Below are 18151 nucleotides of genomic sequence, written 5' to 3'. Positions count from 1 at the left end.
TAAAATTTAAAATACAAACTCTCTTTTTTTTCCCTCCCTCCACCCCTCCTTCCTCCTTCCTGATTCATTCCATTCCATATTTCTCTCTGCTATCTCTGAAGTGCACGTCTTCTGTCCGATGTGCTCTCTCCTGCATCCCTTTAAAATTTGGCAATTGTGCCTAAAGTTGTCAGCGGGGTTGGTTGCCACGTTCTTGCATCCCCACACACACACACGCATGTGCACTCAAGATGCTGTAATTTACAAAAACAGAAACACAAGATGCACCCAGATGTCTGAGGATCACAGGAAATGCGCCTGCATTTCTGCCACACATATCTCCTAGCTGATGGCTGCGATCTAACAAAGGAGCAAAACGAAGGGAATCAAACGCATTGCACCACCTGCAAAGGATCATCTGCCAACGAACGCAACCCCTTTGCTAGCACCGGGTTGTGAAGCACTTTACAAATCTGCAAAAAAAACCAGGTTGGAGTTGAAAGTGGCTGTATACTATAGCCAGCATGGATTTTTCGCATTCCACAATGTTAAATTGAAAATATCCCCATGCCATTTTGATCCTTCCCATAAGCTCATTTCAAAACAAACCCTTACAAACTGTATAGTCCTCAACTCAGAAACGCTTGCTTAACAAGCTTCTAAATTTTCATGGTGACACATAAAGCAGTCAGAGAGAATTGAGAGTTCAAAGTGTAAAAAGAGAGAGAAAAACCAGACCCTTTTTGGACTCTTTCTGTCAGAGTTTTCATAATTTGTTGAAATTAATTAAAAATCAGCCATGTTCACTGAGTACCTGTAATCCTATTACTGACCTTGCCCCATACTCTGAACTTCATTGTCTGCAGTTTGGAAAGGAAAGGTGCTTCCCCTCTGCCCAGTGCCAACCCACCCAATCTCCTCCCCTCTCCTTCCTGCCTTCCTCCTCCCCCCTTCCCTCCCTTGGGTCAGTTTTACCTATCCTAAGCATGATGGCACAGGAGTAAATCCCACTCATCTCAAAAAGCATGCAAATGATCAAACTTGCCCTCCCCTCCTCCTTCCTCGTATCCCTTCCCTCTTGCCCCTTCCCTCCCCATCCTTTGCCCCTCCCTCCCCATCCCCTCCTTCCCCCTCTTCCTCTTTCCCCTCCCCTCTCCCCCTCCTCCTCCCCCATGGTCAGTTTTACCTATCTTAAAGCATGATTGCAAAGGAGTAAATCCCCCTGAACTCAATAAGTATGCCAATGATCAGACCTGCCCTCCCCTCCTCCTCCTTCCTATCACCTCCCTTTTGCCCCTTCCCTCCCCCTTCCTTCACCCCTCTCCCTCCCATCCTTTCCCTCTCCTCTCCCTTCCTCGTCTTCTCCCATCTTCCTTCTCCTCCCCTGCCAACTCCAGGCCTCCCTCCCCATGGTCAGTTTCACCTGTCCTAAGCATGGTTACACTGGAGTAAATCCTACTGAACTCAATAAGCATCAAAATGATCGGACCTGCCTTTCCCCTCCTTCCCTTCTCTTCTCCCTCCTCCTCCCTCCTCCTTCCTCCCTTCCCCTCTACCTTCTTCCTCCTCCCCAGCCCACTCCAGCTCTCCCTCCCACCCTCCCTCCCAGTCAGTTTTACCTATCCTAAGCATGATTGCATGGGAGTAAATCCCACTGAACTCAATAAACATGCAAATGATCAAACCTGCTCTTCTCCCCTCCCCCTCCTGCCTGCTCCCCTCCCCCATCCCGTGGTCAGTTTCACCTATCCTAAGCATGATTCCAGGGGAATAAATCCCACTGAACTCAATAAGCATGCAAATGAGCAAACTTGCATAGGATCCCATTTCTTACCTCCCGGATTAAAAAGCAGAGAAATTCACTAATAGGCAAAAAACCTTGCAGTTTAAGAACTTACCTATAGCCTACAGGTATTTCTATCCAACTTTAAAAAGCAGGGAAATTGGGCATCTATTGTGAATGCACCAGGGGAGCAGGAGACCTGACCTCGTCTCTGAGATATTGTACTGCCCTACAAATTTGTCAAAATGCAAACGCAATTTGGGTTGGTCTTTCACAGTCCAATCCCCTTTTCCGTGTAGCTTGGAAGAATTTGCTAACATGTGTTCTTAAACTACAAGGGGTTTTTTTTTGCCTATTAGTGAATAATGATTATGATAGTAACAACAGCAATAATAAACGTTGGCATGTACTCTTCAACTTTATAAAGCAAATTTTTATAGCCACAAGTTTTAAAACTAAAAAAAAATGATGTGTCCCTAGAATAAACAAATATACAATCTTTTTGCACAAAACAAACACCAAATGTGTTTTGACCATCAATTGGTCTTTGGTGATTTAGCATTCAATATAAACAGATATACCCAGCTGAGCAGGCTGAGACCAGAGATTATTTTCAACATACGTATAATTGTGATTGTGATACTAGATCACAGAAAAAGAATAATTTATTGACACATGTTTGGCGTTTGTTTTTTCTAGGAACACATTAGGCTTCTTTAAATACTTGTGGCTATAAACATTTGTTTTATAACGTTAGCTGCATGTTAAATTTATCAGTAATATGTATTAGGTGTATTTAACTGTCCTACTCAGAGTGGATCCATTGAAATTAATGAACTAATGGAAATTAATGGACTAACTTATGTTCAAAAATTTCCATGTTTCTACTCTGATAGAACCCATAGTAGCATATATATATCTTAATTTATGTATTCAAATTATGTTGCTTAGTATTTCGAATATCTCGAAGCCGTTTACAACACGCACACAAAACCCGACATTAAAGCCATTTCAAAAAAGCACAAATGTCAGAAGACGGAGAGATTTAGGACTATAGGATCCAGTGTTCAGGAAATGCCCAAGCCAAGAGGCGTGATTTCAGTCAACACTGGAAGTTTCGCATTACCCCCAATCAGCCCTGCTTGGTTGCTGTACTATGGAAGTGGTTTGTGGGGTTATTTCTGCATTGGATCAGATGGTGACATTTGGTTACTCCTGATGAAACTGCGTCATAATCCCTCATGGCCCCAACAGCCACCTAAAAGCTGGTGAGCAATAGGTCCAGGGCTTTGCCTCAGTTTTAAGTCAGAGAAGTTTTCCCCAGCCCTGCTGAGATCTTATGAACTGGAGATGCTAGAGAATAGGAATTTAACCGTTGAAAAATGTGTGATCCATGTGCAGCTGATTGGGAGGAGGTGTTCCCAGAGCACAGAGGCAAGTGGCAGCCTGTCGGTGGTGCTTTGGGGGCTCAAAGAAAGCTTGGTTTTATTTTTGCTTTTTTATGAATTTGGCCTGGAAGATCACCTGGGAATTGAACACCTTTAGAGACATTTCAAGAGGTGCCTCTGTTAAGTTGTAGCGACAGTTTCGTGCATGGGATGTGATTGGTTTTTTTGCTGTCTAATTTTTACTCTCCTTTTTGGCACACAACTTTCTTTTCTGCTATGGCTTGGAGGATTTTTGAGGACCTTTGCTCTGCATGTTTCAGAGCCTTGTAGCGGTGCGGCAACTTCTGAGAGAGTCTCAGGGCCCTCGAAGCACCCTGTGGGCCCACAAGAACAAATTAGTTTCACCATGAAGTTACACAGCTACTTGCTCAGACACTTTCAAGCATGTCTTTATGACCTTAAAGGCTAGAAACTTGAACTTTTTTTAAAAAACAAAACACTAAATTCTGTATCCAGTCCCAGCTTCTGTACTTGAGGAGTGCATCCCTTCCTAGCTTTTAAACTTCTCTTAAATAGAGACACTGTCGTCCCAACTCTTCTTCCCCCACCCCTCAGTAACTGCATGCAGCCATTGGCTTAAAAAAGAGCCAGCTTCTCGTTTATGAATAGCCTCTTCCATATCTGGAGACCGTTTTTAACCTGCCCGATGAGTGGGCTGTGGAAAAAAACTAAGAAAGTTTGACAGGAATGGGATTGCCTTTGTTTTGAAGGAGAAGTGGGGCAAGGCTGTTAGCCTAGACCAGGGTGGGAAGTTGGGGGTGTGGGACGTTTAAGAGACTCCAGAGTGGTTTATAAAATCCTGATCACAGAAAATAATACCCTCAAAATATGCCTTGATGCACTGCCTGTGAGCCTCCTCCTGAAGGGTGCTGTAGAAGACTTAATTTAAGCGGCTAACCTGGGACCCTCCCGGCAATGTTGGCCTCCAACTCCAGGCAACCAGCATGGCCAGTGGCCAATGGGAACTGGAGTATGGCAACTTCTGTAGGGCCCCTGTTGGTTCCCCACCCCTCTCCTAGACCCAGCACCCTATTTTCTTTACCAGTGACTGGAGTGGCATTGGGGTTCATGCAAGGGTGGCAGGCCTGGCGCTCTCCAGGTCTTGTTGGCCTCCAGCCTGGCCCTCAGCATGGCAAATAGTCAGGGAGGGTGGGCGCTAGAGGCCAGCAATGTCTGAAGAGCCACTCACCCCTCACCCCTCTTTTACAGTCTCCCTCCCTGGGGGTGGAGCTTCTTGTTCGCTTTGCAAGGGTGTTTTCTTTTGCCGCTGGGTTTTTTTTTTCTGCCCCCCAAGCACTGTGTACCTCTCTTCATCTTGGCCATTTTTGTCTACAGATCTAACAGTGGCTGATAGACATGAGATCCCAAACACAGAAGCCTTCGTGTTTGGAGTCAGGACTTGCTCCTGGTTGGGGGGGGACAGTAGGCAATGGGTCTCCCAATCATCCCTTGCTTGGGGACTTTTCTGCAGTGTGTAAAGGGCCGCTGTTGTCCTGCTCTAAGAAGGTGGTCCGTGGCTCTCTTTATTTTTCATCTGCCCTTCTACGCTGTGCCTTCATCCCATCCATCCCTGCCACTCATCCAGCCCTGATGCCTCCATCCTCCCATCTTTGACTGCTTTTGTTCCATTTGGTTGTCTTTCCATCAGTTTTGGAAAGGGGTCTCAAGCACACCAGCAGAGTGAGCCATTTCCCTGGAGATACAGTCTGGTTTTTGATACGGAATTGCTGCTCCCAGCTCTGTCGCCCTCCTCCCCCCTTTCGAGGCCTAGATTTTTACGCTGCTTGCAAGATGTCTGAGTAGTCAAAACCTCCCTACCCCAGTCCGTCCTTTTCCGTTTCCTTTTTGGTGTCGTGGCCTTAATTCAGTAGGACGGCCTGGCTCGTGGTCTTGGCCTTAATACTTCTCTCTCTCTTTCTGTCTCCCCCCTTTTTCCAGAGACGGTGCGAGCAATGACCCATGTCATCAACCAAGGAATGGCCATGTACTGGGGGACATCGCGCTGGAGCTCCATGGAGATTATGGTACTGTGGGAAAGGGCTGCGGGTGAACTTCCTCCCTCTCATGCGTGCACACGTACACACATATGCCAAATCCAGGCCAGGTGAGGGAACCTTCTTGAGGCCAGCAAGCATGGTCCTTCTTTGATTGGGTGACAGGTTGACCACCAGACTACGATGAGGGTCTGAGGCATGTAGAGACTCTCTGTAGTTACTCAGTGATGGACGAGGAAGCACTCTGCACAGCCTCAGGAGCCTTCTCACTTTTAAGCAGCCTTCAGCCTCATTCATTGTGGATGTGAGGAGTCTCAAGGATACAAGCTCATGGATGATGGTGGTGGTGGTGGGAAGGACAGCTCCTGACCATCAGAGTACAATCAAATCAAAGAAAGAAACGGGATTGTCACCCTATTTTGGGGGAGGGAGGGATATGCCCAAAGCAGCCTGATTTTCATGTCATTCGGGGGTGGCTAAGCCCCCCCCCAGTTCAAGGGTGATTTTCTGACCCTTACCTGTTTTGGCAGCAGCAGCCAAAAGGCAACGGCACTGGAGTGGGCAGGGCCCAGAGCCCGGATACGGAGGCAAATTGCCCCCTTCCCAGCCATCACCCACTTTTGGCACATGGCTCCTCCGGGAAGGTTGGGCCACGGGTCAAGATGGCCCTCAGGCCAAATCAAGTGCACCACGTCTGATTTAGTGTGCATCCCCATGCGTGTGCACCAGGGCATCATGATGTTGCACCTAGCCGTCTCTGTGCGCTCCGTGTGGGAGTCTGCAGGGTGGAAGTTCTTCCTTGGTTGCTTCTGTAACCCCCCCTCCCCTGCCCCACCCCCACACAAAGGTTTCATCGAGCCAAGGAGAGTGGTGGGGGCAGCAGATCAATATAATAACGCAGCCGCGAGTTGGGGGGGACACAGGGAGGGGATCTTGCAAGCAGGGTCCTGATGTGTGTTGAGCAGGATGACCTTCGCTTCAAGCATACAGAGGGAAGAGCAGCTAAGCGAGGGGAATACGACCTGGGTGAGGCCAGTGTGTGTGGCCCCGTTCTAATCCTATGGAGGGGGTTGAACACCCAACTAGGAGTAGCATCTGAAGTGCATAGAGGCTCTCTGTAGTTACTCAGTGATGAGGGGAAAGTGCTCTGTGCGTCCTCAGGGGTCCTCTTGGCTCACGTCAAACACTGGGAGGCTTCTTTGATTTCTCTGCCGATCTTTGGCCATGGGGAGGGGGTCCAGGGGGCCCTGTGCCACCCTGGTATGAGGGAGCCGCAAGGGCCCTCTGGTCTGCTGCCTCCTGTCTTCCCGACTGCTTTGGGACAATTTTTCCCCTCTTCAGGAAGCGTACTCAGTGGCTCGCCAGTTCAACCTCATCCCGCCGATCTGCGAGCAAGCGGAGTATCACATGTTCCAGAGAGAGAAAGTGGAAGTGCAGCTTCCAGAGCTTTTCCACAAGATCGGTAAGTGTTTGCGGACAACGCCTCTCGGGAAGAAAAAATGTTGATGTTCATGTCGCTGTTTTGAAAGGAAGAGTCGATACATCCAAGGAAATGTTGATAAATAAAGACATAAATGTTTTGGGGGTTTTTTAAATCCGTTTCCGAAAATAGCCACAGGAAATCACTACATAAAAATCCAATCCACAATGATAGCGAATAAGCAAATTAATGGAAAGTTTGGTACCAAATCTGAACTGGGCAGAATTCTAGCACATTGCTAGTCCAGTGTAATCCTCACTTGGCAGTCGCACTGTATCTCAGATTCTCCATTCTTAGTCAAGGCACGCAGGAGACATTCTCACAAGTGAGAGACATTCCAGCCAGGCAACGGCACCTGAGGGGGACCCAGAGCAAGGCCAATGTGGGGTGCGGCCTAGAGGAGGAAGGGATAGCCTGCGGAGAGTCCTGAGGGCCAGGTCGAGAGGCTTGGGGGCTGTGTCTGGTCTGCAGGATCTGGGGTCTTCATCCCTGCAGTACTTTGCTCCTCTCCAAGTGGAAATTGGGACAAAAAAAGAAGATCAGGACCATACATGTGCATAAGCATGCATAGGAATCAAAATAATACTGAAGGGGAAAAAACACATAACGTTTTAAAAGATGCATCATAGCATGTTCTTTTTTTAAAAAAGGCTTTAAAGCAATTGCAGGGCTTTAGCTTTCATTGTTGCAGGAGAGGAGTGCTATGAACCCCATCAAAGAAAACAAAACTTGGGGGGCTACATCAGTATCCAACCCCCACCCCCCCAGTGGGACTTATAACATCTTTAAAGGGGTGTGACAGAATGGTGCCGGATGAAACAATGAAGACATTCCTTCCCCCAGAACCATCGTCCAGAGCAAGTTCAACACACACACACACACACAGGTGCTTTGAAGTTTATGAAAGATCTCAGGCAGGGGCGTCACTAGGGCGGTGCGGCAGGGGCGGGCCGCACCGGGGGGTGACACCGCCAGACGGGGGTGACACCCAGAGCCGACCCCCCCGGGCACCACCTAGGCACCAACGAGAGCCTTCGTGTGGCGCACTGGCTGCCTTCCTCGGCTGTTAGAAGGTGGAAGCGGAGGTGGCGGCACACTCCCGGGCCCTGTCGTTCAGCCGCGTGGTTCCAGAGGCCGCGCACGAGCAAAGCGCACGCGATCGCTCACAGTCTCAGAGAGAAGGCGCTGCGGGCCGCACCGGGTGACACCAAACCTAGTGACGCCACTGATCTCAGGATATCCAATTGCAGATCTCCCAACTGTTTAGGCTGTTAAAATTAGACAACAAGTTTATTTATTTATTTATTTAATTTGTATCCCGCCCTTCCTCCCAGCAGGAGCCCAGGGCGGCAAACAAAGCACTAAAACACTTTAAAACATCATAAAAACAGATCTTAAAATACATTGTTGGAAGTTATTTCACTTTAGAACTGAGCACCTCCATTTCCAATGGATGTCCTGAATCCGCCATCTCAGCTAAATAAGCTGGTCACATAGAGAATGATCAGGGAGCGATCAGTGAATGACCGGAAGTATGTTGCAAGCTGAATGTTAGCCAACCAGAGTGTGGAAACTGTAGTATTACCTTATATTGAGTTCTTCCTGTAACTTGTTTGAGGGGTATAAAAGGCAGCAGACAAAGGCAGTCGGTGTCGACCACACTGCATGCCATTCCTGTGAGTGCCTTTTTAATAAACTATTTTTTAGCTTTATTTCTAAACTGCTGTCCTGCAACTTATTTGACCAGAGCAAGTCACGAACATATTTCTTATAACAACATTAAAACAAAACAGCATTAAAAACATTTAAAAAAGAATTTTGAAAAAGAGTTTAAAACATTATTAAAAAACATATTAAACAATTCTAACACAGATGCAGACTGGGATAGCTCTCAACCTAAAAGGCTTGTTGAAAGAGGAAAGTCTTCAAAAGGTGCCGAAAAGATAGCAGAGATGGCGCCTGCCTAATATTCAAGGGGAGGGAATTCCACAAATGAACAGAAAGCCAGGATCCAATGTCCCCCCTCCGACCCCCCATTTTGCACAGCGTCCCAAGAAGCACAGAGCATTGCGCTTATCGTGTTGTGTAACCTTCTGCATTTTGCTGCTGGTTCCAACCTCCAGCTTAGGATTAATTATACAGTAGGGCCCCGCTGACCGGCGCTTCTCTGACCGGCATTCCGCTAATGCGGCGCCTTTCATTCCCGGTTTTAAAGCCGCTTTTGCGGCATTTTCACGCAACGCGCCCCATTATACTTAATGGGGTTCCGCTTTACGGCGATTTCCGCTTTACGGCAGGGGTCCGGAACGGAACCTGCCGTATAAGCTTGGCCCGTCTGTAATTGTTAATAATAAGGGGAATCAAAGAGGGGCCAGGAACAGAGGCCTTGTCTCCAAATATTTAACCCTACTGCAAATGAGCTTTGGCTTCACCGCCCTTTCCAGTCTGAGTCATCCTTGCCATCAGGAGGGCTGAAGGGGGCCCTGATGCACCCGCTTTGCGGGAGGTTCGCAGGTCAGAGGCTGATCAGTGCCCGTGTGGGGAGCTGCCTGGTGACCCCCTTGAAATCTTAGCGTGAGGGAAAAGTGGGATACAAATGTAATAAAAAATTTTTTTAAAAACCCTTAATTGGCAGATGTGTAAGCATGATCTTGTATACATACAAGAGTCAAGGACCTCACATGAGGCGTAAGACCTTTTGCGTATGCAGATTCATTTATATACAAATTGGTTGATATATTGCATATACAGTCATCAGCCAATCACACAACAAAAGATTTAACAGCAGGAAAATAACACATGGTAACGTGATCTCAGACTCAAGCAAATTCCTTAAGAGACCAGCCAACAACTCTCAACTAATTGCAGAGAGGAAGTGGGGGGCTGGAGGGCTCAAGAACAGGGGCAAGGTGGGGGGGAGACAGAAAAACTAGGGGGGGGAGGGGAACCGGAGGTGCTGTTTTTGTTTTCTTGATTTCTTCCAAGCCATTTTGTCCCATTTTCCCAGTGGAGAAAAACCATGGACATTTGGACGGTAGGGATGATGAAAATTTCTCTTTCAGAATAATGAGCATTATGCTTTTAAAGATGGGGCTGCAAAATACTGTTTTAGCTGCATTTTTCTCCCTTGAAATGGTTTCTAATAACTAAGCAAGCCAGTCTGCGCAAAATTAGGTTACAACCCCTGCATAGTGCAGATCCATTCATTTAATATGAATAGCACAACGTACATTTTTGTTATGCACTCACTGTTATGTAATGTGCATTTTATGTTCCTGAAGTACTACAAGGAAATAAGTATCGCGTATATTTCAGTTTCTCCCTAACTTTATGTCTGTTTCCAGTAACCTGTGGGGCCCTCCCCTTCCCATGGATTCCAAATTTCCACAAATTGTGCATCTCTCTGTGTGCCGTAGGTGCAAGTCCCTCTGATTTGCAGTGGCTCTTGACCCCATCCAGGGCACTTTGCTGTTTGGCAGGCTCCTCCTGCTCCATATGGGGCCCCCAAGGATTTGCTTCCTTCCATCCCTCTTGGCTCATGTGGCTTTGAGGTTGCTTCCCTTTTATTAAAGATGATGGACATGAAGAGAAGCTAGAATTAAGTGACACACAAACATGCTCCCCTGGTCCTAGGGGACTGGTCAGATTCAAGGAGGGTGATGCTGTTAATGGTTCTGATTCCACTGTTTTGCCTCTGAATACCAGCTGTTGGAGAAATGCGTACGGCATGCCCTGCTTGTGGCACTTCCTGTTTATATTTATTTATTTATTTAAAAAATATTTGTATTTCGCTATTTAGTTAAAAACATCAGTGCAGTTTACAACAATTTTTTTAAAAAACCACAACCATACAATAGAAACATTAAAATATAATAAAAACAAAGGTCAGCTATTTCAAAAAGTCGTATTCTTAATCGCCCACGTAAGCCTGGTGGAACAGAAAACATTTTCAGCGCAAGTTAAAACAGGAGGCGCCTGCTTTGGGGCATCCCGTTGGCCAGTGTGGGGTGCTGGGATGCTGGACTGGATGTGCCCTCTTTGGTCTGATCCAGCAGCCAGGTTCTTCTCAGACTCTTTGGTGGACTTGTTATTAACTTTTTGTTCTCCTCCGTACACCACTAGGTGTGGGCGCCATGACGTGGTCCCCGTTGGCGTGTGGGATTGTTTCAGGGAAATATGACGGTGGGATCCCGCCCTATTCACGAGCATCGCTAAAAGTGAGTGTCCCCGAGAGCGGGAAATACTTCCAAGGGGGTTTACGATTTGTTGCACATCCGTTCCCTCTGGCCTTCCCTGCACTGCCGTCTGCTCAGCTTGCTGTGGGTCTGCTTCCTCTTCCCGACCCCAGGGCTACCAGTGGCTGAAAGACAAGATCTTGAGTGAAGAAGGGAGACGGCAACAAGCCAAGCTGAAGGAACTCCAGGCCATCGCCGAGCGTCTGGGCTGCACTCTGCCCCAACTTGCCATTGGTATCTATTTATTTTTATTAAGTTTATACCCTCCCAGAAGGATCCCCTCCTGGCCCGTTTCTGGACACCCCGCCCACCTCTTCAGCATGCAAGAGCTGCCTTGCTGGATTGCAGGCCCATCTGGACCAATTTTCTGTTTCCAGCAGGGGACAGGCAGAAACTCAGAAGCAGGGCATGAGGGCAATGCGTCACCTCTGTTGTTTGCTGTATAAATGTGCACATATGAACAGACACAGAGGCAGTGGTTGTCACATATGCATGCTGCCTCTGAACTTCCATTTAGCTTTCACGGCTAAGTAAATCTGTAGATTTGTCTTACCCTTTTTTTTTTAAGGCATTTTAAGCCAGCAGCAGTCGTAATGGCAAATTCCACAAGCTAACCATGAATGTGTGCTCTCATCTGTCCAGAACGTGAAAAGGGTCAAGGGACGTTTTGTCACCGTTCATAATAGGATGAGCTAACCAGTTGCCCTCCCCCTACCCACAGAGAAGACACCCCCTCCTCAGCCTTCTTCCCTCATTTGGGGTGGGGGCAGGGAGGGGGGAGAGACTGCTGTGGCCCCGAAACCAACCCCGGCAAGCTGTGGCAGTGTCTCTTCTGTGTCGCCTCACGCTTTCGATTCCACCCCAGCCTGGTGCTTGCGGAACGAAGGGGTCAGCTCAGTCCTCCTTGGGGCTTCCAATGCGGACCAGCTGATGGAGAATATTGGAGCAATACAGGTGAGCTCCCCACCCCCTTGCCACCCTCCTGAACCGAGAGGCTGAGCGTTGGCTGATGGATGCTCTGACATGCCTGTTTGAAGTATATTCTGAGGTGTCATTTAAGGTTAGGAGGGTAACCACGTTTAGGCCCAGGGCCCAAATGTGGCCCCCAGACCTCTCTGTCTGGCCCTCAAGACTTTCCCATAAGGTTGCCAATGAGCGGATGTGGCCTTTGAGCTGAAAAAGGCTCCCCATCCCTGGTTTATGGTCTCCCCCCCCATATTTCAATTCACACAGTTACTGTCTCTTAGCCTAACCTACCTCACTGGGTTGTTGTGAGGATCTGCATGCATCACCTTGAGCTCTTTAGAGGCAGCGCAGGCTAATCACATCATAACCAAGATCTAACTCCTGGGGTCTTCCCACCCAACAGGTTCTTCCTAAACTCTCCTCTTCTCTCATCCACGAGATTGACAGCATCTTGGGCAATAAACCCTACAGCAAAAAAGACTACCGATCCTAATCGGGAATCCTGTCCACCTGGGACTTTTCCTCCTCAACTCCTAGCCTCTCCCGTTCGCTTGCTTAAGCTATATCGAAGCCGAGGGAAGAATGCGGCTGGCCTCCAAGGAAACGGCAGGCAAGGCGTCTGGACTGAAGACGTCCCGAAGGAACCGTTTTCAGACTCCGCCAGGCTGTTCTTCACTTTTTTCTTTTGAACGCAAGAAAATGCCGCAGGTCGAGGAGGAACACGTGAAATGTTAGGTCGACCTCATCTACATGCTCCCTTTTTAAGAGGAGGGGGGGGAAAACACCGGGTGTTTGGGTTTTTTTCATTTCTTCCTGTTCTCTCTCACTTTTTATCTCTCCCACCAACCATATCTATGCACAGAGAGAATATCACAGTGCTTGCTGAAGTCATCTACGTTTGAGCCAGCACCTTTTCAGAATTAAAATAAAAATGGGCAGAGTTATGGTTAAATACACCCTTCACACTATGTACGTCTGACTGGAGGCCCTTTGAGGAAAGGTGTCCTCTGGGGAGGGCCAGAAACCGCTTTGGGGGAAGTCGCAGGCACTCTCCCCAACCATTCCCTCTTTTCTGTTTGCAACTTTTTAAAGTTTGGGAACGAGACAGCTTCAAAGTGAACCGGCCGAGTGGAAAGTCCCATGGAGTGCGCTGTGTGGAGTGGGAGCCCTGTTGGCAAAAGCGATCCATTCGTTTCCATAGTTTGGCCATAGAGAGGAGAGAGGTTGGGTAGGACGGCGGCTGCAGGCTGGAGCTGACTGATCCATTCCTCAGGCAGGCAGGAGGGAGGCCAAGAGCCCAGGGCTTAGCTAAGGCCTCAGCCAAAGACCCAAATGCTGCTGGCTGGAAAGAAGAGAAAGCGCTTCCCATGTCTTTCTCATGGCTCAGTGGGGACTGGGAGGCCGCTCTTTCAACACAACCCTGCCTCAGGTTATCATAGAGTAGTAGAGTTGGAAGGGACCTATAAGGCCATCAAGTCCAACCCCCTGCGCAATGCAGGAATCCAAATCAAAGCATTCCCGACAGATGGCTGTCCAGCTGCCTCTTCTCTCCCTTGGTAGGCTGAGGAGATGGCGTGAGCGTGCTCCAGGCCCCAAGAAGGGCAACGCCAGGGGAGGAAAGGACCATGCCATTGCCCCCACCCACATGGCCACCCCCTCTTGGAAGAGTTTGGAACCAGCATGGAGAAGAATGTCTCCTGCCCTGTTGTGGTATGAATGCATAGATTGTGCCTTAGCCGGCAACGAGATGAGCCTGCCTTTTTGGATAAAAAGGCGGGGAGGAAAAATCACATCTTTATCTTTGGGTCCAAAATGTTGCATCTGCTCTCATATGATCCCCCCCATTGTGTTTTTTTAATATGGGGTTGTACCAACTAAAATGTAATAAGTTACAGCTCATGGAATGAAATAAAAACAAAAGCTGTTTGCTTTGAAATTAAGGCTGCAGCTTTACAGCACACGCGAACACAGTAGAGTGGCCATCCCCAAGCTGGCGCCCTTCAGATGTTTTGGGATACAACTCCCATCAGCCCCAGCCAGCACAACTGCCAGAAGGTGTACTCCAAAACATCCGGAGGGCACCAGTTTGGGGGAGGCTGCTGTCAGGTGCTCTTCAGAGTTTGCAAACCTAGGACAGGGCTCCAAAAGCATGTCCACATTTCAACAGGTTTCTTCAGCCCTGTGGAAATTTATTTATTTATTTTATTTGTTTCATTTATAAACCGCCCATAGGAAATCCCCTAACTCTCAGTCGTGTTCCCCTATAGTTCAATAAGCCAGCTGGGTGAAACAAGACCCGTTTGCAGCCGGGTAAACCTCTGCCACTTTTATGCCCTATGTGTCTAAAGCAATTTTTTTTTTTTAGAAAAGCTAATTGTTAATGTGAGTTGGCTAGAGAACTCCTTAGAGACTTCTCAATTCCTTTACAAAATGACAGAGCTGGAGACAACGTTTTTCCAGAGAACTGAAGGCACCATAAAAGAGGGTTCATTGTTCTTCCCATTTGTGTCTCTGGATCATGCAGGTTTGGTAGGTTGTTGTAATTTCAGCAACCTGCCAGACCAGTTTGGCTAGAGGTGATGGTGGAATAAAAGGGGGGGTTGGATTTAAACAGAAAGATATGTGTAGATGTGGGTATCCATGCATCTACCGTGGGAAATGATGCCCCTCTCCAACTGCTTTCAACTCTTTTAAAACTATTTTCTGCACCCAGCCTCTTCCTGGAGGGGAAAAAAACATTAAACTTGAAAGAACTCTCACACTTATTTAGCAAAGAGCAGTGGGGGAAAACAGGAACAAAAATGGGTTCATGAATGCCATGAAAGTGAAGAGTTCATTGAGCGACTGTTATTATGGAGCTTTACAAATTAGACTTTTGCCAAAAAGGATGCTAGATTGTCCTCCTGCCAGTCAGCAGTGCCTTTGTGAGCAGACGCTGACTCTGTTCCAGGCAGAAGAATGGAACTGCATTCATGCGCTGATTTGCTTTGATTTTTTTCCCCTGTTATCGCCACAGGACTTCATAATTTGGTTTCCTCTGGCTGTCAGCCAGCAGCTGTGAGTGGAATTGCAACTCCCTATTGCTGCACATACCTAGATTCAGAAGCAAATTGTGTTTGGGCCCCACAGTTTCAGGTGTCTCCCTCCCAAGTTTGACGGAAATGTCTGTCAAGCTGTTTCAGAGACAAATGTAAAAAGCCTGCCAGCGAGTGAGTGGCTGAGTCTCACTGTCCTGTCCTGTCACCAATTCCTCCAGCCCAGACCCCCTCCCCCCGCTGCCTCCCGTTCCTCACGGCTGCTTCTTGCAATGATGAATCGGTGACGGTTTCACCAAAGGCATGCTTGCCAAAGAGTTCTGGTCCCCTACCCCTTTCCCCTTTTGGAGGACAATCATGGGGCAGCTAAGCACACAATAGGCCCAGAAGCAAGCGACCTGATCCCAGAGCTTTTTTACCCCTTTTTTCTTTTTCTTTTTAATAGTCAGTGGGTAGTGTAAATATGACTGAGCGCAACAAGGCTTGTGTGTGTGTTTGTTTTTACAAACATTTGTCCCCGTGGAAGGGAATTATTTTTGTATGTGTGTCCGCCCTCCCCAGATTATATCCAGTGAAAAGCCTTCATCAAACACATTTCCTCTCTTGCTTATACATGTTCACACCCACACACCCCCTCCAGTAACAGCCACCCAATTTAGTTCTTTGACTGCACTGTAGTGGACAAATGGGGTCATCTGCCGAGGAAGAAATTTGGCCCAGTTCGCCTTTTAATGCCACCGTACCTAATTTGCACTTCCCCAAACGATATGCAGAATTCTCCAGATTCTGCGATGAAGTTCTATGACCAAAAAGAAAGGAAGAAAAGGTTTTTAAAATGCATCTGTTACAGGGAAATAAAAATACACATATTAGTGAAAATAACAGACAAAAATATGTACTGTGTTTTGGGAAGTTGCTTACACAAAAATTATATTACACAAAACTGCATACAAAGAAAATCTGTATATTAGGAGAAATGGGCACTTAAAAAAAAGCAAACTGATGCAGAAATGTGGCAAAGTGAAGTTAAGATTGGAGGAAATAAGAAACTGAAATTGACACATTTTGTCCATCCCTTGTTACCTGGTTAAGTAGATGGAAACCTTCATTCCGGTGAGACTTGCACTAGCCTTTATAAGAAAGGCGGTACAATCAAGAAAACGTGGCCCACACTGAGTGTTAAAAGGGGTGTGGTGTGCAGTCCTTAAACTTTTGCTCTTCCTTTCCTTTAGACTGCAAAGAAATAGCAAAGCATTTATTACTAGCAGTAGTGTTTTACCCAAACGCTTCTTTTTTAAATTGAGTTGGGAGAACAAAGGCCTAAACAAATATAGCAGAATGAAGAGGTAGAGTCTAGAGCTAGGAAGAAAGGACTGTGCTGTTTTGGACAGTTGGTGGAAGAATCACATTTTTTAAATGAAAAAGTTCCTGCAGGGAGAAAAGTAGCTCATCAAGGAGGAGAGAGCACTGTCTCCATGACAAGTTTTCTACATGCGGGGAATATTTAAAAATGTAATTCTGCCATCTCCAGTCTGAGGCACTGCCATCCATCCATCCTTTGCCTCGATTAGTTGCCTAGACAGAGTCAGCTTCAACCAAAGTTGTTGTCAGTCTAGTTGCAAAATCCCTTCCAGCATTGTTAGCCTCAATGTTTAAAGCCTGAACTGCTTTAAAAAAAAAAAAAAGGCAACAAGCTTGAACGTCGAGGAACTGCAAAAAGACATCTGTGGCAAGTAAAGCCATCTTTTTCTCAGTCTCCAAGATGTGGTCATCTTCCTTTTATTTAGCACCATTTGCATTTTTTACAGAGTTGCAAAAAAAAATCCCACCAGTCACCTGCCCATGAAGCTTGCCTTCTCCAAGCCAAGTTGAGCCTTTCAAAGTCGCAACCGGAGACGTGCCCAATGGACCTAAATGTGCTGCCCATTTGTGGAAGGAATGTAAAAAGTTGCTTGAGCTGAAGGAAAAGGCAGAAGTATATCCGGATGGGTGGGAGCATCAGTCCCCCTTCCAAAGGGACTCAACTCTTGAGGGGAGAAAAAGCTACCCATTAGTCTTCAGGCTCCAGAGGCTCAGCCCAACCCCTACATGTAAAGCCCCCTGCAGCTGTTCAGCCAGTCCACGGAGTTGGATCCCATGATACAAGTTTGCTACGCTTAGTTCCTACTGAACTCAATGGGACAAGTTAATCATGGCTGGAAAACAATGGGAACGAAGTTCAATCAACTTAGGATCCAACTGTAGGACCACACGCTTCAAGCCCCACAACACACCCTACCCACAATTAGGAATTCAAACCATCCTGATCTCTCTGCATCCGCTCTGTCGGCTGCCACTGTCCCTCTGCAAACCAGGGGACTGACTTTTCTCCTCCATGACATCCCCTCCCTTTCAAGGCACTTAATACTGTGTAAGCCACCCACCTACAGCTTCCTCTAGCCTCACATTTTCCCCTCAAACTGTCCCTGTTTGCTGTGTTACCAACTTCTTTCAGGGAGTTATAGAAACGTCACTGTAGCCAAGGGAGGAGGAAATCTGTTACTCTCCCCCCTGTTAACCTTCCAGTTTCTTTTTTTTTTTGGTTGTTACTGGCTTTCATGTGTGTAAATAAAATTAAAACACCTTTTTTTGCCTTTTTATATACGTATGTCAAACACAACAGATCTCTAGAAATGACTTATATGACTGTGAGTACCAAGCTACCTGCATCTAGGCAACGGCTGCTAGCCACATCAATCATGCTTCCTGACAAAAGATTTTGGACTGATAAGACAGCTTCTGTATCTATGGAATGAATAAATAAATAAATAAAAACCAAGCCTCACTTTATCTGTTGTAAGAGCTCTGTAACTCTTTGTCTTCACTGCCATTGATCCCCTGGATAGATTTTCTTCAATGGATCAGGATTGCCTCCTTCAACGATCAGTCGAAGACACTTGGGTTAGATTTACGCTGGGAAGACCTGGGTTTATAGCCACTGGGCCAAAGCCATCTAAGCTTTGTGGCCATCACCCGGTTATTTGTTTCATTTCATTTTTTGTTTGTTTATTTATTAAATGTATATCCCACCCTCCCAGAAGGAGCCCAGGGCAGTATTATTGATATATCAAGAGGAAAGGCATGGGCCCTGTGCTCCAATAAGAGCCAATATCAATATTTTGAAGGTGTAAAGTGTAACTTCACAACAGATGGGTTCTGGACTCATGGGGCTGGCCCGGAAAGAGATCTAAG

General features: G+C 47.0%; 1 protein-coding gene across 8 annotated transcripts in view; it reads left to right on the top strand.

Annotated features, from left to right (window-relative positions):
• Positions 1-17680, top strand: part of KCNAB2 (potassium voltage-gated channel subfamily A regulatory beta subunit 2) — a 137329-nt gene extending 119649 nt beyond the window's left edge. For all 8 annotated transcript variants that reach the window (XM_061600964.1, XM_061600959.1, XM_061600960.1 and 5 more), the window contains 6 exons: positions 5149-5234; positions 6546-6666; positions 10807-10901; positions 11033-11153; positions 11785-11873; positions 12289-17680. In XM_061600964.1, coding sequence (XP_061456948.1) covers positions 5149-5234; positions 6546-6666; positions 10807-10901; positions 11033-11153; positions 11785-11873; positions 12289-12378 — 602 coding nt within the window. In that variant the 3' untranslated portion in view covers positions 12379-17680. The remainder of the gene's footprint in view (positions 1-5148; positions 5235-6545; positions 6667-10806; positions 10902-11032; positions 11154-11784; positions 11874-12288) is intronic.
• The last annotated feature ends 471 nt before the right edge of the window (positions 17681-18151 follow it).

This window comes from Rhineura floridana, chromosome 18 (assembly GCF_030035675.1).
Source record: "Rhineura floridana isolate rRhiFlo1 chromosome 18, rRhiFlo1.hap2, whole genome shotgun sequence".
In the NCBI taxonomy this organism is placed as follows: Eukaryota; Metazoa; Chordata; class Lepidosauria; order Squamata; family Rhineuridae; genus Rhineura; species Rhineura floridana.
Note: the sequence above shows the minus strand (reverse complement) of the source record. Positions and strands in the feature narration are given on the sequence as shown.